General features: G+C 45.5%; 1 protein-coding gene across 1 annotated transcript in view; it reads left to right on the forward strand.

The window, feature by feature from the left end:
• Nucleotides 1-18,820, forward strand: part of ARK2C (arkadia (RNF111) C-terminal like ring finger ubiquitin ligase 2C) — a 91,694-nt gene extending 72,874 nt beyond the window's left edge. The window contains exons 3-8 of the mRNA XM_067545632.1: nucleotides 3,367-3,492; nucleotides 11,969-12,098; nucleotides 13,708-13,812; nucleotides 14,986-15,081; nucleotides 16,570-16,676; nucleotides 18,597-18,820. Coding sequence (XP_067401733.1) covers nucleotides 3,367-3,492; nucleotides 11,969-12,098; nucleotides 13,708-13,812; nucleotides 14,986-15,081; nucleotides 16,570-16,676; nucleotides 18,597-18,714 — 682 coding nt within the window. The 3' untranslated portion in view covers nucleotides 18,715-18,820. The remainder of the gene's footprint in view (nucleotides 1-3,366; nucleotides 3,493-11,968; nucleotides 12,099-13,707; nucleotides 13,813-14,985; nucleotides 15,082-16,569; nucleotides 16,677-18,596) is intronic.
• The last annotated feature ends 9,102 nt before the right edge of the window (nucleotides 18,821-27,922 follow it).

Below are 27,922 nucleotides of genomic sequence, written 5' to 3' on the forward strand. Positions count from 1 at the left end.
ACGTTCTATACACTTCTGACCTGCGTGAGGGGATAAATACCCATGGCCTGATTTTGAGATGCAGAAGTCCATGAGACCTTCTGAGGTCAGGATGGAGGGTTGTCCCAGTCCTCTTAGGGGCTGAAAAGTGGTTCTGGATAAATGATACGTTGGGGCATCATGTTGGTTACTTTCTATGGCATGTGGTTTCTAATTGCCAGTGCTACAAATGCAGCCTGGCACCAAAACTGTGTTATTTCAAGGTCAGGTATCATCAATAGGAAGAGAGTCTGTAGGCCAGATTTTCATCATCTGTTGCACCTCTGCAATCTCTTGGAGATCCACAGAACAAGCACCTAGATAGAATGGAATATGCAGCTGCTCAGCTCTTCTGAAAATCAGCCACTAGTTGATTTTTTTTTAAGTTCCAGTGGAGTTCACAGTTTTGATTATGTCTGAAAAAATCACCGAGTGGTTCCTTACAGGAAACACCTGACTGATCCGCCCACCGTGCTCATAAAATGCAGATGCATGAAGAAAACTCATTAAGCACATAAAATATATACTTATATGTGTATGCTTAGTGGTGGTGCCTAAAAGCATAGGGGAGATCGGTGTAGGGGAAAGTTACGCAAAAATAGTGGGGGGAATATTTGGCTTCTTAATTATGTGAATTTAATATTTAAAAGTACAAAGACAGAGTCTTCTCGCACCCCAGGGTAAGTCAACTGAAGTCATTGGAGGTAGTGGTGTAAACGACAGGAGAATCAGGATGACACAGTTTTAAAATTGTACATAATCCATATTGGACAACAGAGAAAATGGGTAGATAATGTGAGATCTATAAAAGTTTGTTGGAGGTTTCACAGCCATATAGGAGACTTTATCACATACTGTGGGTCTGTTCACTTATATGTGCATATTGTGGGAAGGCAGATGATCTTCCTGCTGAATGTAGGCTTGATGGCTATGATCCAGCTGCATGCAGAGTAAATGATGCTTCTGATTTGAAGAATGTTCAGTCACAGGAGGCAACTTGGCTTCAGACTGGACTGATGACTGCGAAGAGAATAATTTTAACTCAGCAGAGATGGAAATTGATGTCTAGCCTTACTCAGACTGCATTTCTTGAGAGAGTAGTTTATATAAAATATAGGATGGGGAGACCTATTTGAAAGCATATGGAAACCATTGTGGGTTACGTCAGCGGATCAAGAATTAAAGCACGGAACTTTGCAATAATACTGTGTTTGGAAGGATTGCCGTGGAGTGAAGTTTCCTCCTTTCCATATGTTTTCCTCCTTCAAGAAGTTTTCATATACATTTCTTATGCTTATTTTGTTTTGCGCGGGTTAGTTCTTTAGTGGGTTTAATGATTAGTAGCAAATATATTTGTGGCTAGGGTAATGATGATATATGTTTATTACTTGGTCATACACTGCACTCATTTGAAGCTTTACAGTGCAGTTATATATTGAAATGGGCTCAGAAGATCAGATCAGTGGCACATCTAGTCAGTGGGTTGTTGACCTTGGGTCCGTGGGCCCCCGGGGGATTCACAAATCAGGTAATGGGTTCACAACCCCTCTGCCCTTCCCACATTGTTACGTGGGAGGTGCCAGTTATGTGGGAGAGAGTTCCCAAGGGCTCTCAGTGTGGAAAAGATCAAGAACCGCTCATCTGGTCCAGCATCCTGTATATGAAAACAGCTAGTGCTTCAGAAGAAGGTGAAAGAATCTCTGTTGCTGGCAGCTGTGGAATAGCCTGTCTGCAGGGAAAGTTTCTTTCGACCCCTTTAATAGCGAGAATGTGGTTTATGCCTCGCGGTTTGAGGGTTCTATTGTGATCATGTGAAAAATGGAACCTATTTACTCAGCAGATTAACTCCATTTGGGCCATATCTAGAGTTCCTTATTTCGATGTACTCAGTCCTTACCCAGGCAAACTGTCATCAGTATCAGTGTATGCAGTGTAATTGTGCCTCCCTCACTCCATCAGCGTCAATGGGAGTTTGACTACATAAAGACTGAGCGCAAAGCCTTTGTATGTTCACAGCCTCACCGGGTGTACTTTAGGTCTTGTTTACACATGGTTTTTGTCTCTCTCTAACTATATCGGTTTAGAAACGGATATTGTTAAAGCAGAGCAAACCCATAGTGTGGATGCAGTTAAAGTAGTCAAGAACTGTGTAACCAGCCCTTAGACACTGCTTGTTCTACCTCCTTCTTCTCTTAGCCCTGCAAAGACAAAACAACTAAGGGAGAACAAGTTGGATTCTATTCCGGCCTGCGAATCATCAAGAGAAGCCATATAATAAAATTCCAGGATTGTCAATTTGAAGCCTAGAACGTCAGAGTCAGTGTGAAGGCATTGATACAAGCATGGTTTAGAGCTCTTTTTGTTTAGACTCTCAGCAGGTTGAATCATCACTGGGATCTGCAGTCTGTTACCATCCAATTTTGAAGCATTCAGCCGTTTTGACTTTGCAAATTCCACCCATGTGGTGTACAGCTGCAATAAGGCAGATATCTACGCAGGGCCTGGAGTCCTAGAATGCTGTGATATCAGAGAGGTAACTCAACCAATCATCGCCCTTACTTTACAGCTAATTTGCATGCAACAGTGTCCTTGGTTGTACAACGGAGATGGTGGATGACTTGGGTCAACGGCCACGTCCCTGAGCTCTCAGCTCCTACAAGCTATTGACAGAATTCCAGGGCCAGGGCCCAATTCTTCTTCCAGTGACCATCCATGGAGACGGCTGTGGAACCCCATTCGTAACAACCGATTAGTAACTTGAATTCGGAGACCAGGACGGAGGCAGAGGGTATAACTGGGCTGAATTTGGCTTGCAGATTCTGTATTACGATTGGCCATCGCAGCTCACCTAAGTGCATCTTTTGACTTACAGATCAGAGGCTGTTTGTGGCGCCGATGCTCAAAAATAACATCCTTTTTTTTTTTGCTTGTAAACTGAGGAAATGTGGATAAAGTACTGGAAAAGGACTGAGAAGACCTGGACTCTATCCCTGGCTCTGCCACTGACCTTCTGTGTGATTTTGGGCAAGTCCCATCACCTCTCTGCCTCTGGTGCCCTTTGTGTGTCTTGTCTATTTAGTCTGTAGCCCCTTAAAAGCGTGACCATTTCGATCGCTGCTGTTTTCTTGCCTTATTTACTATTATGTGCTTAGGGAATGGTATAAAAATAAAATTAAAAAAATATTCCATAGAAGAGCAATATCTTTTCCCCCTCTAATGTAAAGACAGGAAGGAAGACATGTTTATCGCTGGTGAACCTGGTAGTCTGCCCAGATCTTGCCCCTCTGCCAGCATCTGGCCATGTCTTTCTCACCTCTAAACACTCATGCCCTTCTCCCACCCCTGCAGGCGATCTCAGGAGCGCATGTCTGTTCAACCTCATCGGCTACACCCCGGCTTTGACTTCAGCCACCAACTGCAAACTCCTCAACCCATGGGTCCCCAGCCCAGATATTTAGCTGAAGGCACAGACTGGTAAGTCTTTCATTTCCCCCGGTAGGCATAACACCAAAGCCATATGCAACTGTGGTCCGTAAAGATCATGGCACCTGGGCACGATGGGGAAATGTTTATGCTTTGACTCGTCATAATAAATTAATGATAACGTTGCCATGGCACTTTTCACAATATTATAAAACTTTGCACTTGTATAGCAAGTAGGGGTGTTAACCCCAGAGTGCTAGCCAGAGCCCAACTCGGGTAATTACATTCCTCCGATCTATATTCCTCCTGCAGTTTTAGTTCGATCTAGTTAGTCAGATTCTCTGTTGCATACAGTATATGTAGGGCACAGCAGATAGTCATGGAGCCAGTTACGGCCCCTTGATTCTCTGCCTTAGCCTCTGGTCAAACTAGAACAACTGCCCTAAGCTGTTTCTAGTTCCCCACTGCATTGTGTTCTGGACACTTAGCTGCCTTTCTTCATGGTTGGAGCTGTGGAGGGGCAAGGATAGAAGCCAGCAGAGTTAAGGCACATTGAGCTAGAGAATCTAGCCCAGAAGTTCTTCACTTCTGCTCCTACATGATGGTTTAAAGTTGCCGTGTGCTGTTAAACAGCTGCCACATTCCACTGCAGAAATGGCTGCAATTCAGTGATGGCTGTCATCAACAGTATTATAGGTGGAACTGATAGTATGGCTTATTTTTAAGGTTGCCTGACTTGCCCCATTATAAGACCCTGTTTTCAGTTACTTATAGCTTTGCAAACTTGCTCTGCTTGGGCTAATATTATGCCTCAGGCTGATTTTTTTTTTTTTTTTTTGGTTAAGTTTCAGCCAAAATGGTTCAGCCATTCCTGAGAACTAAGTTAGGGAAAAATGTTGTTTTGCCCAGCTGTTTTGTTGAAAAGCTCTAACACCCCAGCGCTTTGGAGAAGGGGCTTGGAATTTGTCAAGGGATTGGCTTTTGTATGAGGGATGTGCCTTTTGCTGTTCCCTTGAAAATCTGCCTAGATTTGGCCACGCTTTTGAGAAATCTCAGATTCCCTAGGCTCAGTCGAGGCTCATTAGCGCTTTGCAGCGAAACACTTTGAAGATTCTGTTTGCGCTGAGTTTGCAGGGGCTCAGCAGGACATTCCTGGTAATGGCTGCTCTTGACTGGGCACCGCAACTGAAAGCAGGGCAGCTGTGTCTCCTGTGCTCTCAATGACCCCACCTGCTGGCACCAAGGCAGCGTGGAAGAGAAAGGTGCCTGGCTCAAATGCAGAGGAGACAAAAGCTGGATGGACAGGAGGGAGAGAAATGGACAAGGAGCCATGGAGGGAGAAGACTGGGAATGGCAACAGGGAGAGAAAGAAGGGTGGTTCTGGGAGGCAGTGTGCTGGGTGATGGGGGACACTGAGATCAGATGAGGTGTGTGTGTGTGCGGGTGGGGGGGGGGGCTGTCTGGGCAAAGACAGTGTGACAAGAAGCCGGAGAAGGGGTGTGTGGGGGAGACTAAAATTTGGATGAGGAACCTTGGGCGTTAGGAGTGAGGGTCACGACTAAAGGATGGAGTGGCAGGAGACAGATCAGGAGAACTAGCACTGCCTAGGCAAGGAGAGTTGAACCGGGATGAGGAGCCAGGGCTGGGGAAGGGCCAGGGACAAGTTGGAGGCGAGGGGCAGAAGGAGTCGAGCTCGATGGGAATGGGTTAGAGTCTGTGGCCGCTACAGGACACGCCCCTCCGGAATCAAACTCCGGAATCCCGAGTCTCACCATTCCACTGATGTCAGCAAGTACCTGTGATTCCCCCTGGCATAGGCCTTGTCTCATCACCCGCTAGTGCTGGTCCACAACCTGCTCCTGCTATCAGCGACTCCGCTAGCTCTTGTGGCAAGATCTGTGGTGGGTGTAAAGGTTCCAACTCTGTTGCTGACCTGGGAGGCTGTTAACATGATAGCACATAATGCAGTTTCTGTTATTTTTTTTTCCAATTTGCTTTAAAAAAAAAAGAAATAAGGAAATGACACACACAACTATGTCAGCAGAACATGAATGAAGTTGCAAAGTCAAGCACCCAAAAGTTGGGAAATGCCAGAATTAAGGTTGCAACCTTAATTTGGCTCCCTTGCACATAGGCATTACGAGACCGTCTTTAACTACCTGATCACATAGGACTCCTACCTCATTCGGTGCACAGGAGGGAGATGCTCTGGGGATGGATCAGGGCTGTGTAGGGAAGCAGGCTGTTTTCTGAAGAACCCCTACTGCCTCCCTTGCAACAGTTGGAAGGTGTGTACCTATCATGTGCCGGGGAGACTGCAGGCATAAGCCCGCCCAGGACTAAAGGCCACCCCCTCCAACCGAGCAGGAGGGGCCAGTGGACACAGGGCCACAAGTAAATGTGGGGAGAGCAAATGAAAAAAACAGGAGTGGGAGTGCAGGCCACAGAGCAAAACTCAGGGGTCTAGAGGGGAACATTGAGCAGAGAGCCCCTGACGGCACCCACTGCTCCTCAAAGGCATCCAGGGAATCAGTGGACGCTGCCCAGGGGACATCTGCCCAGAGATGTGATTGGATAAGGGACCGGAAATAGAGGAAAAACTGACTACAGCACCTGGGATTCTAAGGTGGGTTCTCATCCAAGCACTAGCCAGGCCAAGGGCAGTTAGCTGCCGAGATCAGAGGAGATCAGGTGCATTCAGTCTAGTATGGCCTTGGAAGGTGTGTAGTGGATGAGACAAAGGACTGCAGGAGGAGTAAGGAAGGTCTCATGGTTAAGGCTGTTAAATGCTGCCCTGGAGAAGGCGCTTCTATCCCTGCCTCTGCTACAGACTTATTGTGTGGCTGGAAGCAATTCATTTAAGCCAAACTTTTCACAGGAGCCCATTAAATTGTGTGCTCCTCATTTTCTGGGTTCCTGACTTGAGAGCCTGGGGTCTGCTTTGTAGAAGTGCTGAATCCTCACAGCTGAAGCTGAAGTCAACGGGAACCGTGCTTGGAACATATAAAGTGCTCCACAATGCTAAGGACTCTGAAACATCAGGTTCTAAATGTCTCACACTGGGCACCCAAAATTAGTGGATACTTTTGATCTTGGTCTCTCTGTGCCTTAGTTCCCCATCTGTAAAATGGGGAGAATAGCACCCCTCCTCTCCCAGGGGTGTTCTGAAAATAAATTATTTAACACTTGTGAAGCACTCATATGCGATAGTGACGAGAACAACAGAAAAGCCCACAAGGAAATTAATAATTCTGTTTTCAGGACAGGGTTTGAATAGCGTATGGTAAATAAGGCATGTGTCCACACTGAAAAATGAGGAAAAAACTAATTATTGAATAGCTGCTCAATAAGTGAGCACGGTCCACTCTGTGCACTGACTGTGGTGGGGGGTGTGTGCTGTGGGAAAAATCGTATGTGATCATGTAATTAGAGACTGGATCATAATGCATACGCACAACAGGGGTTGAATTAAAGTTGCGCAGGCCACCGGAATTCTGGCATTTCCTAATTTTTGACTGCTTGACTTTGTAACCTTCTAGTTCTATATACATATATGGCCTGATTCTTCTGTCACTTTTCCTCAAACATTCCTATTACTGAAATCATTCAGAGCAGAATTTGGCCCAGGATCCCCTGTTTGTATGCACTGACACATGCTTTGGGCTCTCTCTGGATGGAATAGCTCTCTCTTTGTGTCTGCATGCGTGTGTAGTGTTAATTATGATCATTATAAAGCATCACTTAAGCTCCTATTTTTTCCCTTGACTGTTCAATAATCTTATAAAACCGAAGGCGTGGCTGTCAGGAAATCGTATAGTATATGTTTGTAATATATACGTTGGGTGACTCATCTCCACTCAGCATGCTGGTACTGGTCTATCCAGTGACAGACGTAAAACCATTCCTGTAACGTGTTAATACATCAGTGGAGACTGCGCTCACTTGAAGGTAAGGGAGAGTATTTTTACATGAAAAAGAGATGGGGGAAATTGCTGAGAGTGATCAGATATCTCCAATGGCCAAACCTTCATTAAAACATGTTGATAATGAAGCTAAACGACAACACTCCTTTTGGTTCCATAAAGTGTCTTCTGAATATGCATTTAATGAATGCAATCCAACCTGTTATCCTGACTCTGATCCTTCAATTATTATTTCCAAGTGAGATGGGGTCCTACAGGCATTGCAACAAGATGGGACGCTCTCATGTCTGGGCATCAGAATGCTGCACCCATGATTGCTTGTAATAGAATATTGTTGGTGGTTGGTTTTGCTTTCCCTAGTTAACTTGTCATATTTATTCATTACCAAAATGCTCAGAAAACAGCCGATATGGTCTGTTGGTTGGGATCCTCCTGCCTGTGAAGCAACATCATGTAGCGGGCCTGATCTGTTGTTTTTAAAGTTAGGTGCATAATTGCACGGTTAATTTGGTGATGCATTTAGAGTGCATGAAGTTGCATGTGCACGTGAGGATGCCTTGTCAAATGAATTGGGTACCCATCCATGAGCCAAAAGACCGGGGTTCTATTGCTGACTCTTCCAGTGGCATGGTGTGTAACTGTAGACAATTAACTTCACCTCGGTGGGCCTCCGTTTATTTTGCCATGTTTCATCTATTTAGATTGTAAGATCTTTGGGGCAGGGATTGTTTCTCATTACGTGTTTGTACAGCTTCTAGCAGAGTGGGACCATGATCTCATCTGGGGCTCTAGGTGCTGGAGTAATTTACATTCTAATTCTTGGCAGGAGGGGATGGATTTAACACTTTTGGGGTGGAACTGTCATGAAACAATTTGTTTGCTGTTCCCTGTAGCATTATCCCAGCACCATGCACAGTGGGGGTTTAAGGGCTTAGGGAAGGTTAGCGAGATGATTCTTTGGGCTATATGCTGAACTCAGTCTACATCTACGCAACAAGCGGTGGGTGTGATCTCCCTGTTTGTGTGCACAGACTTGCGCTCGCGCTGGTCAAGTTAGCGTGAGTGTAAATAGCAGGGGAGCCAAGGTAGCCCAGGTAACAGAGGCACGGTCGAGCACGTGAAACCGGTGGGTTTGTACTCGACACGGCTCAGCTGTGCAGCACCTTTGCTGCTACCCGTGCTACCGGGGCTATTTATGTTTGGCCCAACCCGGCGAGCGCCAGCCCAAGTGCGTGTACATAAGCTGGGAAATCACACCCTTAGCTCGTGGCATAGACGGAGCCTCAGCTGACTCGCTCGGCTTCCTGCTGCAGAAGCAGAACCCTGCTGCTTACCCCTCTCAGCCCTAGGGATCCCCGTAGAGTGGTTTTCCATTTCACAGCTATCTATTCAAGGAAAAGAATTAGAAACGGGTGGCTGATGCTAGGCATCTAAAATGAATATGTAGACACCTGTATAATAGTGGCTTGGTTTTCAGAGGCCTAGATAACCTGACTTCCTCTCATTCCTACAGGGAGGGGTAGGTGCTCGGCCACTTTTACGCAGATGCCAAAGTCTGGATTTGGGTGCCTCACTTTGGCCACCCACATTTGAAAATGCTGATCTTAGTTTTTTAAGCGAAATGCAAGCGGAAATTCTCCTCGACACTTCTAGTCCCCCGTAGCCAGTGGGGCCCACAGCCACAGAGAGGTAGGAAAACCCAAGATACACAGACAGGAGAGACTTAATGGCCTCTTCTTAGACCCTGATCCACCAAAGCAAACAGCCCCCTGCACCTACCCCAATTTCCATTGGCTGTAGTAACACTAGCCATCAATGCAGGGCTCTGCCTGGACAGATGCCATTGCAGGAGTGGGGCCTTAGATTATAATAAGCTCCTTGAAAGCCAAGAGTTGTTACCCGCTCTGTATAGCATCTTGCACACCTATGCTGCTCTTATGTATGTTTATCATAATAACGAGTAGCGGCACCATGAATAGAGCGTCGGAGCACACTGCCTCTCCCGCTCTCTCTCTGAATTCTTAATCTTATCTTTTCAACACTAAGTATTAGTGGGGCAGCTTTGAAATCTCCCCTCATATGTCAGCCTCCCTCTTTGGCACCTTGCATTCTTGTTGCACTTCTGGGGTCTGCGGCTTGGCAGCCCTGCTTTGTTTGAGATCCCACGTGACAGGAGGCATGGTGAAGCCAAGCAAAGGGAGGAATAGGACAGAGAATTGATTAATAGACTCATAGATTTTAAGGTTAGAAGGGACCATTATGATCATCTAGTCTGATTTCCTGCACCCACTCACTCCTGTAATAGATCCCTAACCTGTGACTGAGTTACTGAAGTCCTCAAATGGCTTAAAGACTTCAAGGTCCAGAGAATCCACCAGAGAATCCACCAGCAAGTGACCCGTGCCACAGGCTGCAGAGGAAGGCGAAAAAAACCCCAGGGTCTCTGCCAATCTGCCCAGGGGAAAAATTCCCTCCTGACCCCAAATATGGCGATCAGCTAAACCTGGAGCATATGGGCAAGACTCACCAGCCAGATACCCAGAAAGGATTCTCTGTAGTAACTCAGAATCCACCCCATCTAACATCCCATCACAGGCATATTTACCACTAGTAGTCAAAGATCAGTTAATTGGTGGTAGTGGGTGTTGGAGTTCTCTTATAACGCTTTCAAGCAGCAGTGCTCTGCCAAAGACTGCTACAGTTACTGTGTCTTCATGTCTGTCATCTGCTGCTGAGTGAAAGCAGCTTCCACTGTCATTGGAAGAAATGTTTTGATAGCTCATAACAAGCCTCAATGCCGGCTGCTCTGTTCCTCCGCTTAAGAAAAAGCAAGTTTGTGGATGGAATGAAAAAACAATTCCTCCGTTCCCATTAGCTCAGTTTTGGTAAGTGCTAATACAATGGTTACTAGAGTGCTGCTTTTGTCAGTCTGATAAAGTGAAGAACATTCAAAGCACTTGTTTTCTACAAGATTTCTCTTGTAGAGACAAGGAATCTATCAAGTGAATTATAGATGCAGATACTGGACTAGCTGCCCTTCGACTCCAGGAACCAAGAGGGTGGGGTTTACCAGCACGGTTTAGCTCACAGGTTGGTGTCTGTGGATGTGCGCACAGGAGAGGGTCCCTGCTGGATGGCTGATGGAAATAATTAATTTCTGTATGGTGAACGCAGGTGAAATGCGATGAGACGAATTGTATCTTCTTTCTTAGATTACAACATGGTGAAGTCTCCATCTCTACATGTCTCTAGATCAAGACCAGATGCCTTTCTGGAGGAAACACAAGTTGTTAGATTCAACACAAGAGTATCTGTGTTGTACAGGAGGTCCAACTAGATCTAATCTGTGACCAGACTAGATGGTCTAATGGTCCTTTCTGGCTTTAAAATTGAGGAACTTCTATCCTTAGGACTCCAGCCCACTTTCTGCCCCATTCCCCTCAGATATATTCCTTTTCCCTCCTATATCTTGCTTCCTTGTCTTTTTTCCCCCTTTTAATAATAATTTTGCAGTTGAGAAGCTTTCGGTGCCTGAGTGATTTGGGTGCGGTATGTACCGTCTCACTTTGTGCTGTGAACCCCTACGCTCTCATAAACTGAGCAGCATTAGATGAGCTCACCCCTTGGAAGAGGGAATACGCAGGTGCTGCAGAAAGCAATGGAGGTGGTGCTCTGAGTCAGCATTGGACCATTACCCGTGTTATCCGTCAGGGGGTTCTGGTCTATGGAATGTGCCAGCTTTTGAATGCTGTGTGAATTCCAGCTCTTGACTACGTGGTGGTGGTAAATCTCCCACAGCCATGTTGGCCCATGGCGTAGCAGTGTCCTGGGTAAATTCCTGTTTGGGGGATTGGTATTCTGCCTCCCTAACCTCCTCCTTGTGGAGAATTGTGAACATTCTCCAGTTCTTCTCTTCCTGTACTACTGTTGCTCTCCTCTAGAGGTTTTGTTTCACATGGGAAGTGGTTGCCTTTTAGTGGCGGGTGAGGCATCTTTTATGTTTGTAAAGTATGTATGTAAAAAGAAAGTATGATTATTATTAATAAAGAGTGAAGTGGAAGGGGCAGCTTCTGTAGCCAGTGGAATTAGTCCGGATTTACAGTGGTGGGAGCGAAAGTAAAATCTGGCCTGTTCCGAATCAGTTGCTTCACATTGCCTTACCCGTCATATCCTGGAGGACTAATAAGGCTAAAATGTTTTTATTCATCCACCTAAGAAGCCAGTGGGCCTATTTCTCTACTGCCGTGCACATATGAAAATCAGCACGCTGACTACCAGTTTGCACTGACTTGCCACGGTGTCAGTGACTTGCACAAAGCGCAAGGCAGTGGAGAGTTGGGCCCAATGGACCTAGTTCTGCTCCATTATACGGCTGTAAATCTGGAGTAACTCCTGATGTCAGTGGCATCACTCTGGATTTGAACTGGTGTAACTGAGAACTGGAACCAATGAACTGTGTACATCGTATGTGAGCGCATGCTATGAATTGTAACTGGCACTGTATATGGGCTCAGAAATAAAGCGAGGCATTTAAAAGGCAGATTGGATTTATATTTTTCTCTCTCTCTCTATATATATATGTATTTTTGGTCTCATTCTTACAGGGATCTTAGCGTTGACGCTGGACTGACTCATGCCCAGTTCCAGGTTAGACCAGTCCCTCAACATTATCAGCATTACTTAGCTACATCTAGAATGCACCATTTCCCCAGAAACACATCCTCAACGCAGATGGTAAGTGAAATGCTTCGGCTGGGAAATGTTTTATGCATTGTCTGTCAGAAAGCAGTCAAAATAAAGGCTGTTATCTTTCCATCAACTGTCTCCTAAGCTTCCCACTTATCTCTGGCTGTGGCAGGGAGTCTGCCTGAGAGGATAAGGTTGCATCATTATGCTCATTGGGCGGGAGAAGTAAATAGGGTTAGCTCTATTATCTCCATTGGAGCGACACCGATTTTGCTGTGCCCCCAAAATCTAGACAGAATGGCAAAGATTTGGAACACACTGTAGATATTAGGGTAAATTCTGCTCCCAGGTAAACCATTGTAATTCCAGATTAAGTTCACTTGAAGTCAATGGAGTTACTCCAGATTCATAGTGGTTTAGCTGACAGCAGAATTTGAGTTATTGGTCCTGATTCTCATTTAGATTAAGGGCTGTTTACACCATTCTGGCAATGTAAAGTGACCTTGAAGTGGATTTAAATGTAATTTAATCTTTTTTTCAGTGCCAGTGTGATGTAAAGGCACTCTAGGAGATCAGACTGGAGGATCATGATGGTCTCTTCTGACCTTAAAATCGATGAGTCTATAAGAATCAGTCCCACTGTATCTCCTTCCACTCAAAAGGATCCTTGACACACATCTTTAAAACCTATTTCTATTAGCATTAGCAACATTCATATTTTAAATGAGACCAGCAGCATGAAGATCACACATGTATTTTTGGCGAGGTATTACCAATATAACACCGCAGTATGATAAAACTAAATGAATTTCCCCATTTACAGTATTAATTGTACGAGTTCAAAAATCACAAGTCAGATCTCCTCCCCCCCCCAGCATCATGTTATTAAAAACAAATGCTGTTTTGGGGCCCATCTCCTGATTTGTGATTCTTATAGAGAAGTCCCCCACCCCTCAGTTTGTGTGTGATCGTTTCAAGATGAAAATTCAATATTCGATTTTAATGAGAATCGGGCATTTATTATCCTCTACAAGTGGTTTTGTAAATCTCAGCATCAACCTTTATGCTGTTTGTTAACTTTCTGCTCTTCATTCGACACGGATGATGATTAGTTTTGCTTAGTGATTCTCTCCTGCTAATATGATGTTGTGTTTTGGGTGTTGCCAACCATAGCAATTTTATTGTGGGTCTTGTGATATTTGATGCGGTTTTGTCTTAAAGCCCCAGCTCCTGGAGTCATGTGACTGTGAGAATCAAAGCTTTCTTTTTTTCTTAAAAGTAAGTTTCTAGTTCTCCTGGTTTCAAAGAAAAGCTTGAAAATGTGCCTTGAATGCTACTTGAATGGCTTAAAAACCAGAGGACAAATAAAAAGAACCCCAAATGTACTGCTGATTATTTTTAAACTGATCTCATGAGTTTTGAATGCCTAGGGTTGGCAATACGGTACACAACTAAAAAGAATCACAACTGTATTTTTATTGAGAGTAGATGTAATTAACAAAAACCCTTTGTTTTAGGAGAAATCTTCATTTTGGGCCTAAAACTAGTTGTCAGTCTGCTGGGAAGTTTTGCACTTTAAAAAGATTTTATTTGAAGTCGTGCATCTACAGGATTTTATGTTCTAATGTAGGTGATTTGTTTCCCCCCTCCTTCACAGGTGGTCCATGAAATCAGAAACTACCCTTATCCTCAGCTTCAATTACTTGCGCTTCAGGGACTGAGTCCCAACAGGCACACATCTGCCGTAAGGGAAAGTTATGAAGTAAGTACCTTCTGGTTTAAAGGATTGTTTAATCCCCTTTGGCTTCCCCTGCAACCTGCATATGTCCCGTCATAATTTTTTTAAAACTGTTCTCTATAGAACAGCTATTCCAAATTGGAACATACATGGTAGGTCCAGGAATGCTACATAAATGCAGTTAGGGTCTGAGCCAAAGCGGATAGAAAGATTCCCATTCAGGAGGATTTGGATGTTAGCACACAAATCCAGATGGGGTGCACAGCACAGATGGGAGCACAGATTTTACAGATGCTCTTCCAGGCAGTCAGTTTTGAAACTTTGGCCCAGTTTTTATCCTGTCTGTGAAACATCCTGGTACCATAGCACTTAATAGGCAAAATGCTTGTGTCAAGATTGTTTTGAAACATGTAATTTTGATATTCATTTGGGTGGCAATGAAGTCTAGCAATTACAGTATGGGACTGTGTGTATCAGGACTCCTGGGCCCTATTTTTGGTTCTGGCTCAGTTTGTGGCCATAAACACATCGATTTATTTCTGTTTCGTTTTTCCTGTCTGGAGATCAGACTCCACCTGCTTCATAGAGGTGAACTGAGAATTAATTCATGTTTTATAAATCACTAATTTGTAAAGAATGGCCTAACAGAAAACCCTTTACTCAAACACCCTGAACTTTTAAGTGTTGGAAATCCAGATCTGGATTCTGTGGGTTGGACCCATGTCTGTTAATTGCAGAGCATCTGATAAAAGATCTCATGAAAGTGCAAGATAGTGTAGAATCATAGACTCATAGAAGATTAGAGTTGGACGGGACCTCAGGAGGTCATCTAGTCCAACCCCCTGCTCAAAGCAGGACTAACCTCAACTATATCATCCCAACCAGGGCTTTGTCAAGCCGCAGCTTAAAATCCTCTAAGGATGGAGATTCCACCACCTCCCTAGGTAGTCCATTCCAGTGCTTCACCACCTTCCTCGTAAAAAAGTTTTTCCTAATATCCAACCTAGACCTCCCCCACTGCAACTTGAGACTGTTGCTCCTTGTTCTGTCATCTGCATGATTAACATGAAATGATATTTTCTCTGAATAAATGGTAAGAAAAGAATCTTACATTCCATGTTCATCACAAAGCAGAATGAGTCTGCGGGGATAGTCTTGGGAGATTGTCATATGCCTTGTGGATATTTTCTGCTTAAGGAGCTGCTGCAGCTGGAAGACAGACTAGGCAGCGTGAACCGGGGAGCTGTGCAGAACACCATCGAGAGGTTCACTTTCCCACACAAGTACAAAAAGGTGAGAAAACAGCCAGGGCAGCTCTCCCAGCAGATCTGACTCGCACTTCCTAAGAGAATGAGTGTAGCTGCTAAAGAAACATGTAACCATTCTTGTCCCAGGATTACTCATGGATAAGAAATGGGAAGAAACTTTGTGTGTGTGTGTGTACGTATGCGCGTCAAGGTCAGGTTAGAGCGAGGCCCGAACCAAAGCCTCAAATCCAGATGGGAGGAATTTGAAATCCAGAATCTCCACGGTCCGTCTGATGTTTGGAGGTAGTGTGTTGTAGGGATCATAGTAGGCTAAAGTGCCAGTGTAGTTCAGCTGGTTGGGCCTCAACCTTCTCCCACTCACAGTTGTGGACACATGGTAAGAAAATGCTCCTACAGAAGGGGCTTTGTGCATGTACACTCTTATTATTTATGCACACAAGTGATAGTGCCTGCAGATTGCACGCACAAGGGCTTCCCTGGGCAAAGCTGTGGGTGTACCGTATGTCCCGTTTGAGTCCAAGTCCCACACCAGCAAGACTCGCACAGTGATGAAAGAATCTGCGCTCTCCCTTCAGTAAAAGTGACATCTCCAGATTTTGTGATCAAAACTCCTGGAGGTCATTTCACTTTTGATCTACAAGGGAGGAGGAAGAGACTTCTGCCTCTGTTTCGCTTGCTGGGCTAGTTTTAGATCATTCTCTCAGGAAAGGGACTGTGAGTAGAACTGGAAAATATGGAAAACAATGGGAAAAGCTCCTGGGCCAAATTCTGTTCTCATTTAGTGGGCTCCATGAAAGACACTTTTTCTGTTATGTGTTTGTACAGCACCTAGCACAACAGGGCTGGGGCCTGTTGACATTAGCACAAGGCAAGTAACAGTTGCCACTCCAGAGTGATTGTGGTACCGAGGTATTTCCAATAGTATGGAAGTTACTCCAGTGAATGCTGAGTTGTGTAGAAAGGGTCACGCTTCTCAAGTCTACAGGAAACAATCATAGCTGTGGCAGGTATGTGCGTGCAGATCCCTCTGGGGACAAACACTGCCTGAGATAGGCAGGCGCACCATCTGGGGGAATTGTGTCGGTATAGCCGAGGGTTGAACTTGGCCCATTGTTCACATTTGACATGTGTTGTTAACTGGAAGTGCTCAAGGGACCGTGGAGGTTTCGGTACTTAAGAATTAATCATGACATTAATTGTGACATTAATGACTGTGACATTAATCATGGGACTCATGAGGAGATGGTTGCCTGGCTCCTCTGGGACGCTGACATTATTCTGTCTGCCTCTCCTCTCCTGGTACAATTTGACAGTTGAAGCATGAGTAGGGCCTGGCGTCCATCCCGCTGTAGATTTTTTTTTGACTGGGCAGGCTTCCCTAACCTGGTGGGCCCATTCAATTGACAATGAAGCACTTGCCATTCAGATTCCTCCATCTGCAGAGGCTTTAGCGAACACTAAAGGGTCATAGTCTCTCCTTTTGTAATGATATTATGTCTTTTCCTTGTCACAGAGAAGACCGCAGGAAGGCAAAGCCGAGAAGGAGGATGGGGAGGAGTCGGACACCGATGAGAAATGCACAATCTGTCTGTCTATGCTTGAAGATGGAGAAGACGTGAGGTATAATCTTTCCCACTGAGATTTCTGGCTCTCAGATCCCCCCCCTACTTCCATTCATTTCCTGCTTGGTTTGGATTCTATTTGGTCGGAAATCGTGCACTGCGACGTGAGTATGTTTTTAAGACGGGGCTGGTGACACTCTTGTTCTGGTGAGCTCTCTTTGAGGATTCAGCATGCGGATGTCCGTAGGAAGCTAAAGTCTCTCAAAATCCATGTGATAAACTGCGGATAAAGGGAGCTATGCTGCAGCACTAGGGCAAAACCGTCAACAGTGATGTCTGGGTTTGGTCACCTACTCATGGGTGCCTGTGTATTTAGGCCCTCAACACTGCAGATTTTAGTGCAAATCGGTTTTCGTGTGGCGGCAGGTGTCAGGCTGTTAGATATCTAAGTCACGGAGAGCTGATCTGTACGCAAATCTCTACAGTTCAGGGGTGTGTGCATCTGGATTTGGGGCTCAACCCACCATGATGGGAGCAGCTATTGGAAGACCTTGATTTCAAGTTCAGGGATGCTTGGATCTGGAGTTTTGCATCAGGTTCCTCTTTAGTCCAACTACTCAGTGCATGGGTATTTGGGAGGTTAGAAGGGGAGGGGAACCGGGGTTTTAGGAGCCTGAAACCGAGCACCCAAAATTGGAAGCTGGGACATGGCCATGTAGGAAATTTGGGGTTTGTTGGCATGAAGTTACAGCTGCCATGAGGCAGAATGGCAACAGAAGGCTGCTGCAGACAGCACGGCACCGTTGTGACCCGCTGGTAATGCAGCCACCCTGACATACGATGCCTTTGGTTGTGCTGATCAGTCAGGTCTGGTCTTGTGTCGGAGCAAAACTTTATTGCGGCGTTGAATTAAGTGGGGGTGGGAGCAGCCAACGCCCAGACGTAAAGGGACGAGGCAGAAGATTCAGGGCCTGCCGCTGTTCTCACAACAGCACCACCTAACTCCAGCGGAGTTACTGCTGGCTCGCACCAGCTGAATAAGGGCTGTGACAATCTAGGCCCCTGGAGCTTTGGTCCAATCATGGGCAATGTTGAGGCTGGAGGGGGGCGGCACAGAGCTGCACCCGGTGCGGGAGGAAGGGGTTGTGACTCCTCAGGAATGAGGTAGCTTGACTAACGAAAGAGGTAGCCTGCTTCCACAGGCGAGCCCGGTCCGGGCTGTCTGCCAGTGCATGGGAAGCCATGGCTCTTGGCCTTCCCCCTGCCCCCACCACGTACTTCTTCTGGGTGCAGAGCATCTTCAGCGGCCCCATGTCATCCACCACACATGGGGTCTTGCAAGGGCACATGAAGAAGGGTTAAGGGCACTGGCCTTCACATTTATTTTACCCCAATTTCCTTATCTATAAAATAAATGGGTGTTTGTGGAGTGCTTTGACAGGCTTGGAAAGAAGGTGCTAGGTGCAGCTGGTGACCGTTTTTGCTAGGGTTGTGTACAGTGCAAGCGCTGTCCAGGCAGCTCAACGTGGCCGAGCTATACTGAACTGCAACAAATAGAGAGACACAAGTGTTACCAGAGTAGGGCGTTAACCATTGGAACAACTTGCCTAGGGATATGGTGGGTTTTTCCATCCCTTGAAGTCTTTAAATCAAGTTGGGATATCTTTCTAAAAGAGTTGCCATAGTTTCAAGAGAAGTTGTGGGCAGAAATTACTGGATGAGGTTCTTTGTCTTGTGTTACGCAGGAGGTCAGAGTAGCTGATCACAATGGACCCATCTTGCCTTGAAATCCATGACTCTATAATATATACCAGGTGCAGGATGCTTGATTCTCTCCCACACTGTGTCCTCTATATGGGTCACTGGGTTACTCTGTACTAATCCTTCTAATACCGAGGTCTCTGTGCTCGTCCATTTTCCACCCACCTCATGCACATCACTGCACCAAACGTAACAGGCATGTGCTTCTCTTTTGCAGGCGTTTACCCTGTATGCATCTATTTCACCAAGTGTGTGTGGATCAGTGGCTAGCAACCAGCAAGAAGTGCCCGATCTGCAGAGTGGACATTGAAACACAACTTGGCTCCGACAGCTGAAAGAACCAATTCAATGCACCGTTTTCCTTACCAGGTCATATGGCCATAAGCCCTTGCAGCAAAATTTTGCCTTCTGAGCCATTTGATTTAGAGGAAAAGTCTGCAAGCACATTAGCGAAAAGGAGGAATTGGTCTAGTGATATCTAGTGATAAGAGAGGATCCTAACAGCCATATTGGTCCAAAGCATGGGAGCTGGTATTCCCAGAGCTAGAAGGCCCTGTGCTGCAGAAGATTTAGTATTGAACATGAAGGAACTAGTGTGTGGTTAGCCTGGCCTGTCAATCCTGGGTTTCAAAAGGATTGTATATATACCTCTCGAATAAGTAGACACATGTTAGGGGATCTTTATCTATTTCTGTGGACGGCTACTGGAGCATGTTAGCTTAAGAAATGTTGTGTTTGGTGCCCTAGTCATCTTGTGGTGGACATGTTGCTGTTAACCTAATTTGCACCAAATATTTTTTTCATAGATTCCTTGTTTTGGTGCCTGACTGAAATGTGGCAGAGTTTAAAAAAAAGAAGTTAAATCTTCCCACCTTTAGGAAAAAAAAAAAAAAGAGGCAAAAAAGCAAATTCCTGTTTACAGTTAGAAGGGTCGTGCTCTTTGCTTCGTCTGCATTTCTTTCTTGGATTTTGTTTACAGTGTGTTGCAAATTTAGAGAAGCCTAAAAAAAAGAAAAATCAAATCTGAATGAAATGAACAAAATGGGAGCGAGAAGCTTTATTCTTGATTATCTGCTGGTGCCGGACACTTTATATAGCGCGTGATCCTGGGGCAGATGCGGTGTCTCCTGCCTCCATAGCTTAATGATGTAACTTGGGTCGCGGCATCCAAGGAGGGCCATGGGCTGTTTAATTATTGTCATTTTTCCTACCATGGTCTCATCTTCCGGTGCAATTGCAGTGGCCCCTGCAAACTGTATGGTCCGTTGATGTCCATGGGAGTGGCAGGTGTTCCTCATTTCTCCAGAGCAGGCCCAGAGTCCCTCAGAGGAAGATGGCTCAGATGTTAATCTGACACCACACCTGTGGTGAAAGATCCATCGTCTGCCTGCTGCAGAAAGAGAACCTATTAAGCTGGTTCTAGTAGTTAGACGCTGCAAGTGTTCTTTGTAGGACGAATTGGCCCGGAAATACGCTTGCAATGTGATGAGAAAAGCATTCTTCCTTCTTTCAAAAACAAAAGCACAAACCCTATTCTCATGCTAAAGCAGGTATCCAGAATGGGGAAGACTGAACCCGGCTAACATGCCCTTTTTACAATTAAATTCCTAATCTCATGGTCTCCTTTGGAAAGCAGGCTAAGAAACGTCAAGTGATCCAATTAAACATCCCGGAGCTCTGCTCCCATCTCACCTCCTTTTCAGGCTCTTGGAGGTTAAGGGAGAAAAGGGATTGATTCCAGTTGCATCCTGCACCAGATTCCTTTCTTCTGCTTTTCACTTAGCGATTTACATGAAATAGCAGCTTTTCATGGTTTAGAAAGTAAGAATAAGCGAGGAGATTACAGCTCGGATGGCATTTTGAAGGCTTTCTAAAAATCCACTTTTTTCTTCATACCTTGCCATGGAAAATCTCAGATAGTTGTTCTGATGACAAGAAGCAGGGAAAATAAGAGGATGGCTCAGTCATATTGGACATAAGAAGTTGCTGACAATGTGAAAATTTCAGTACAGGAAGGGAATTTAGACATATGGGATAATTTACTACTTGGTCTGAATTTTAAAATATAGACGCGTATGTATATATGTGCACAAAAGCACACCTATATAACATATATCTATGGCCTGCTCTCTAAAATGAACCAGATGCTAATTTGGCAGGCTCAGTTATAATCATGAGCAAAATAAAGGTTAGAATTAATCAACGAAGTGCCAAAATAATGGAGCTTTCTGAAACACATTCCCTTTGAAATAAATATTTCAGATTATTTGCCATGAGCAACACTGAATTAAGCGCGTGTTGACTCTTTACTCAGTCTTCTTTAGCTGACAACCCTCAGGAGGATTGGACTCAACAACCAAGATTCTCCAGGTTTTTAATACATTTTTCATGTACTAGGGGAGCAGAAAAGTGACTAGAGGATTTTTAATCAGAAACATATATTTAAAATGCTTATATGGAGGATGATGTCTTATTCTCATGAGTGCCTGTTTCATAGGAGCTAAGTAACGTTTGTAAGTGGAGATGAATATAAATGACAATTGGAGAGATCATAGAATTCCTGCGAGCTGTAATTGGAAAACGCTGACCTCCCAGATGCCCAGGATATATTTTTTTTCCAGTCTGGAGAATAAAGTTAATGATAGGGCTGGGGCGAGTGACTGCATCAGCAGTCTCCCGGGAGAGGATCTCCAATTCACTGCAGTAATTTCGCCCAGGGTCGCCGTCTCTTCGGCAGATCTGTCGTGCTAGACACAGGTAGCGGTGTGGGGAGGAGGGAAAGATGATAACTTACAATGGTCGGTAAAGGAGATGCCATTTATAAATATTTATTTTGGACCACTGTTCTTGTCCTCTGTGCGCATGTGATGAGAACAATGTCTGGGAGAGGCGAGGCTGGGACAAGATAAGCGGGACAGGTAACTGCTCGGGCAAAACACTCGGAAAAAATTCTAGTGGTGTTTAATTTTGCCGCAAGGTGACATTAGTGGTCATTTCTACTTTATCTTGTTGAACTTGATGGTCTGAGCCCTTAGACTGGAAGGGCTGAGTGCCTTGGGCAATGCACTGCCTGCTAATGAATGAAATGTGGGCCTCACTCCAGCAGCAGCAGATTCAGACATCATTAAAAATAATACCAGTGAGCAAAACAAGATGTTGCTCTTTAGATGCACTGTAATCCACTCAATCCATCCTGCATTGCAGCCTGGTCCTGCCGGGTGCTGAGCATTTCCAAGGAGGGGCTGAGGATCCTCTAGTGAAGTGAATGGGAATTAAGCCTTGTAGAAGGTGCTCAGGGCCTTTCAAGACTGGGGGGGGTCTTGCGTGGAATGAACCATTAAGTGGGAAGGAAAGGAGTAATTCAGGCCCTTGCTTGGAATGAACTATTCAGCGGGGAGGAAGTGAGCTCTTCCAACCCCTGTGTTTTACGTCTATGCGAAAGTATTATTATTTGCCTAACGAACAAGCACAGTTTTTAAAATGGTGAAGAAAGCACCAAACTTCTGTGGTCCGTGTGAGTGAGTGACACAGTGGCACGCGAGAGCTTGTGACGTCTGAAGTTTGCATTTGGTGTGTCAGGTTCCCTTGTCTTTTACTAGCTTGTATGAGTAGAATGAGCTAATAGAGTGATTTTCAAAAACAAAACAAATCTCTAGAAACAGAACATAGTTTACAGGGTTTTGTGAGTTTAAATGCCTTATATTTAACAATCATAATTTATGACTAACTTGTAGATATTGTGGGTTCTTATTTAATTATTTTTATAGTTGTTTTTGCATTTTTAATTATAATTTATTTATTTAGAAATTAATACTAATTTTTTTTTTATTACTCCTATTACCTCATTTTTGCATTGTTTCTGGGAATGGAATGTTTTGCATGCATCGGTACTTAAAAAAAATTAAACGGGGGCGGGGAGGGGGGAAAGCGTATCATGTCAAAAAAAAAAAATCAGGGTGTGTGATTACAAACTGTATTACTGTGGTGCTGTTACCTTGGATACATTCCATAAAAATGCAAACCTTTGATTCTGTATGCTGTGACATAGTGGAAAACTGCAATATAGTGACTGTGTTTAGCACCTATATATATATATAAATATTATTTGCACTCATAATCAAACTATGGGGATCCTTTCGCTCATGCCCAGATGCACCGAAGGAAAATAATAGCACTCCTCTGAACCAAATAAGCGGGGTCAGTCCTGCACGCCCCACTGACTGTCTTCAATGGGAGATCCTTGCTCAGAGGGCTGGCAGGATCAGGACCAGTGTAACATAACATAGACCTAGGATTTGAAAGCAAAGCAGGTTAGTGCAGGTTATCCCCTCTAGAAAGAGAGCCTCTACAGGCCAGCTTCCTCCTGAGCATGCTGTGGTCACTGTTAAAAAGCCAGTAATTGCCAACAACAATGACACAGTGGTGACTGAGATGCCAGAGTTTCCTCCTATACTTAGTGGAGGAAATCTGAGCACAGCCATGCAGCCTTTATTCCCATAAATAGCCCTCCTGAAGTGAACGAAACTTGCATGAGAAAGGCAAGCAGGGGTGAGCTGTGACTACTGTGTCTCAGATGCCATGGGGCAGGGGCTATTGTTTTATTATTTGTATTACAGTAACTGCTGAGGTCCCCCAGCTGAAACTGGGGCCTCATTGCGCTAGGCGCTGTACATACACATAGTGGAAGAGAGCCCCTGCCCCAAATTTCTTACCATCTAAGAACAACAAAGGGGGGAAGGGGAAACAGGCACATGGATATATTTTTTTCCTGGTGACCGTTGTCTTACAGCTCAGCCTAGCCTGGCATGTTTCCCTTTAAACTAAACTGTTGTGGGCGTTCTCCTTCCCGCTGTGTCTCTTGTCCAGTGTGCGCTTGCGTTAGGCGGTAGTTTGTTCAGCATACGACATATCCGGCCAGCTAAGCATTTCGAGGGAGAATGAGGCAAAAGATGCTGAGCTGATCCAACTGTGTTTTTAAAGCCTGACTTGGTGGCTGGTCCCATGTGTCCTTCTTAGACAGGGCGTTCATCACGGGGAGTAGCACGGGACTGGGCCCTGGGACTGGAGAGTGGCAGAGGCTGACCTCTTGGCCTTTCCATTATGGAGGCTCTGAGTCCCAGTTTTAGGTGCAATCTGAGTGCTCGTTATCTGAGGACAGGTTTAGGAAAGATCACGCCCTCGCTCTCCTGTGGCTACCAGGCTATTCGGGGAAGTTGCTGTTGCTTTGGTGCCCCCTAGCAGAAAGTGCAGACTGGGGCACCACAGAAACTGGTTCGGGGCATGGCCCCCTCCCCCTGCGTGGTAGGATTCTGGTGTAGAAAGAACACCCGCGAGTCCGGCAAAGAATTAGGGCTGGAAGTACTTTTTCTCCCCTGTAATTTTATTGTCTCACTTTTCCAAGTGGGCCAGTGCATAGCTGGGCCAGTGACAGCATCACCACTAGTCAGAAACCGTTATAAATTGCCTGGAATTGAAGACCCTTGGAAATTGTGTTTCTTTAATCACTTAAAAATAAATCCGTATTGCCGTTTGACACCCCTGCCCTCTGTTTTTTTTACTTGCCCCATTGACAAGTTGCAGCTTAACAATCGTGGTCCCACTGAGGTCTGGGGAGTTTTGCCATGGACATCAATAGGACTAGAGTTTGGGACAAATTGACCACTTGTGAACAGCAAACAGATGGATAGCGGATGGGACTGAGCGTGGAAGCTTGCACAGTTTCTCATTCAGTGTTTGGCTGCACAGCTTAATCTTAAAAAAAGTTTGTCCTAAAAACAAAATCCAGCCTTAATTCCCCACATTGGGACTAGGTGTTGCAGCTGATCAGGCTTCTGTTAGAGCCTCTACATTAGCTAATGCTAGCATAGCATAACGCCCCGCATTGCTAGACACACTGGGGTGTGTTAAAAGCAATGTTTCAACCTTTGTCTGCTTAAGCGACATGAGGACGTAACTTTTCACAAGGCTGAGGACACCTGCAAAAGTCGCATTCTAATTTGCACCCACGCTCAAGTAGTCAGGGGTGCAAGTATTCAGCATTGTACTCACAAGTCAGATGAAGGTGCAGTGATGTGAGAACAAAAGTTTCAGGTGTCGAAGGGAAATCTCTGTCTCTAGAAAATGCAGCCATAGATGGCTGAGTATAATTAGGGCACTCGGAGTAGAGTAGAAGCCACTTAAAAAAATTGACACTCATTTCACGAGATGTCTCCTGTCCTATGTAGAAGGAAAACTGCCAGGTAACTGCTGGCAAATGTTGATTCTTTAATGCAACCACTATATAACCCAGCCAGGCTTGGTAGCTGCATTAGCGACAATAACAGACCATCATCGTGCCATTTGAAAGCTTAACTCCTTAGGAGTAACTCAGTGTAATCAATGCAAATTGTCTTGGGTTGACATTTGTCATATAGGCACCCTGCTAAGGAGGGGACACACATACGTATATGTAGGTTTCTTTGGAATGAGAGGTGGCACCTATAATATGTGTAAAGACGATCATTCTGCACCACGTTTGTTTTGCTGTGTGAAAGCAGAGTTTAATTCTTTTTTGCCATAAAACCCTGCCAGGGGACTTATGTAGAACAGGCGGTTCGTTTCCGAATAAAAGACCTTCTGCGCCCACCCCCACCCCCAGCCTCCCAACTTAACTGAAGTTAGAAAAAGGGGATTAATTAACCACTGTTGTTCCTAAACAACTCGTTTGTATTTTGAGTGCATGGAGACAGCACACGTTGTGTGACAGCCCCATCACCACAGCCTGGGGGGCTCTGTTAGGAGGGATGTCGCTATCCCAAAGATGCTGTTCCAATCCTAAAATGGCAGATAAACAAACCTTCATCCTGGTCCGCTCTGCCATCCGCAGGTGTCAATTCAAACAGTGCAGCCCCTTGTCCCCTTTCCAGGTGATGGTTCCACGCAGAGACGGCGGTGCCGCTCTCCCAGCCAGTGCAGGCATACTCCAGTAGGGGGCACTGCAGCAGCACATCAGTGAATAGCTCAGCAGCCACAAGAGAACAAACAATGAGGGGCACCTTTAAATGAGCCCCTCGATAACAAGCAAACGTCTGGCTAAGGAGGGCTGAAGCATTCTGTGAAATGTTAACCTGGAGCCATAGCGGCCATGTCCAAGATCAGAGGTTCAGCTACCTAAGAATAACAGTGAGCAAATAATTGAGAAATTAGCCATGCAGTGAGCCCATTTTTCCCATACTTTGTTTAGATGTAATTTTATTTTGGACAGGAGACTGTCTTAATCACCTTTTTTGGTCCCTTAAAGGTGCTGCTTAGCTTGCTTTGTCATTGTGACTAAAATATGTCCACCCCCAGCTCACACCGTTAGTTAATATGCCCATCCCATAGTGTGGACTGGTTTCTCCGAAGGGCACCAGCGGCATGTCATGGGGATAACTAGAACAACGAGTGGACAAACAAAAAAAACCCCCCTCCTTTAATAGCAAGGGCAAGTGAAAGGATTTTCCACATTTTTTTGTAATCCTACTGCTGTTCTGTTGTGCTGTGCAACATTTTGCTACATAGACTATTTTATAGAAGAAAGCTAGACAAAATATTTATTATTAATATTAAAGCAATAGTGCATTGAAGAAATGAAGAGACATTAGAAATTGTGTAAATGCTTAGATTCACTTTTGGTGGATTTTTTTGTACTTTATTTATAACTAATAAAATGAATTGCATTGCTAACTACATCCCCTGTGTATGTGGATGTTATTTATTTCTGCACGCACACACACACACACACACACAACCTGATTCAATGCCATTGAAACTCAGGCGCCAGATGTGCATAACAGTTGATGTCTGTAAAGCATTTTCCTCTCTTTTCGGCTGGAACGCACTATGGTCCGGCTCCTCAAAGATATTTAGGTTGCCTATTGATTTCAGTAGGCATTAGGTGCCTAAATACCACTGAGGCTCTGGGCCTATAGCATGCAAGATTCTTAGCAACATAAAGTCTGCAGTTTTGTAATGTGAAAGTCTGTGTTAATCTTGACACTGGGGCAAATTATTCCCCCCACTCCACTTCTTAGGCTAGTACAATTCAGCACATAGCTGGGGGTGCCGTCTTGCAGCCCTTACTCACATGAGACAAGGAGAATACTCCTGGGCGTAAGGACTCTAGCAAGAGCTCCTCTGCAAAGTCGCCTGGTATTTGGTGAGATTAGCGGTTCCTGGGCAAATTTAGTGGCAATATTTTTATTTTGATTACATTTTGACATTGCGGATAACAGTTGGCAGGATTACAATTCAGCCACAAACGGCCAGGCCCTGGCACATGTTAACACCCTTGTGGCACTGACCCCCCCCCGCAGACAGGCCAGCGAGTGTGTGGACATGGACTGCGAACCACCTCGTCCCAAGCGCTCATGCTATCAGGTAAGAGTGGAAAAATGCTGATGGGCTGTTCGAGGGAAGCCTGCTGTGTCCCTGCCCATGGTGTTGGGGGATAACGCGCCACAGTGGAAGTGGCACCAGCCGTGGGGAGGATGCTGGAGGCCAGAGCGGGACCTACAGGGGCTGGAGCAGCTGCTATGGCGTCTGGCACCCAGTGGAGCTGGAACAGGCCCAGGAGCAGTTAGGACCCTCAGTCCCAGCCTGCAGCCAGCTGCCCCCTCCCTCCCATCCAGTCTCAGTATCGTCCCTCACTACATCTCCTCTCCCTCCGCCTCCCACATAAACAGGGAGCTTCCACCTCTACCTCCCCCCCTCCCCCCCCATGGGGTACCAGGTCTGTGGAGCAAGGGCCCGCTGACGTAACCGGGGCAGGCCCGCCAGGCGGACTCGTGCCCAATGCTCACAGTCAAGCTGGTAATTTCCGTAAGTCGAATGTTTTACTTCCCATTTGTCTGAAAGCTTCAAATACCCGTCCTCGGGCTGAGCGCGCAGCACCGGCTCGGCGCCGTCAGCTAGCAGGGCGTGAACACCAGAGCACGGCACTGTGAGACGGGCAAGGGGGGCTGGTCAGCTGTAAAACACAAGGGCCTGGCTGGGCTCTTTATGAGCTTGCTCCAAAGTGCATTGAATCAGGGAGCCGCTGTCCATTGGCTGTCGCCAGTGGGTTTTGGCTCAGACCCGTAAGCCTGGTCAGATACCAGTATAGTTAAAGTAGCATGTGACCCCCCCCGCTCCATCCCATCTAGCTCTTCCAGTAGAGGGAGGGGAATAATCTATCTGCTGGGACAAGCTGCCTTTATATCAGGGTAACTGGGTTGACACCAGGGCTTGTACCTGTGTAATTATATCGGTACGAAATCGTTCCCCTACCCCACCATTATAGCAGTAAAACTTCCAGGTGTGGATGGAGCCTGCGAGTGACTGAACTAGAAAGAAACCACCATGAGGTTTGCATCCTCTTTTGCTTCCTCTGTATGCTCTATGCAACCTGGAAGAGTCTCTGAATGACTGGAAAGCTAGAGGGAAGGGGGTGAAAGTTGCACAACTGAGAGGAGATGATTTTTCCCCTCCCCCGGACTCTTTTAAACTCTGTTTTGTGTGTTTGGGTTTTTTTGGCTCATGCCTATT

The sequence above is a fragment of the Emydura macquarii genome, unplaced genomic scaffold, assembly GCF_026122565.2.
Source record: "Emydura macquarii macquarii isolate MOO-44397 ecotype Brisbane River unplaced genomic scaffold, CSIRO-AGI_Emac_v2 contig_1045, whole genome shotgun sequence".
In the NCBI taxonomy this organism is placed as follows: domain Eukaryota; kingdom Metazoa; phylum Chordata; order Testudines; family Chelidae; genus Emydura; species Emydura macquarii.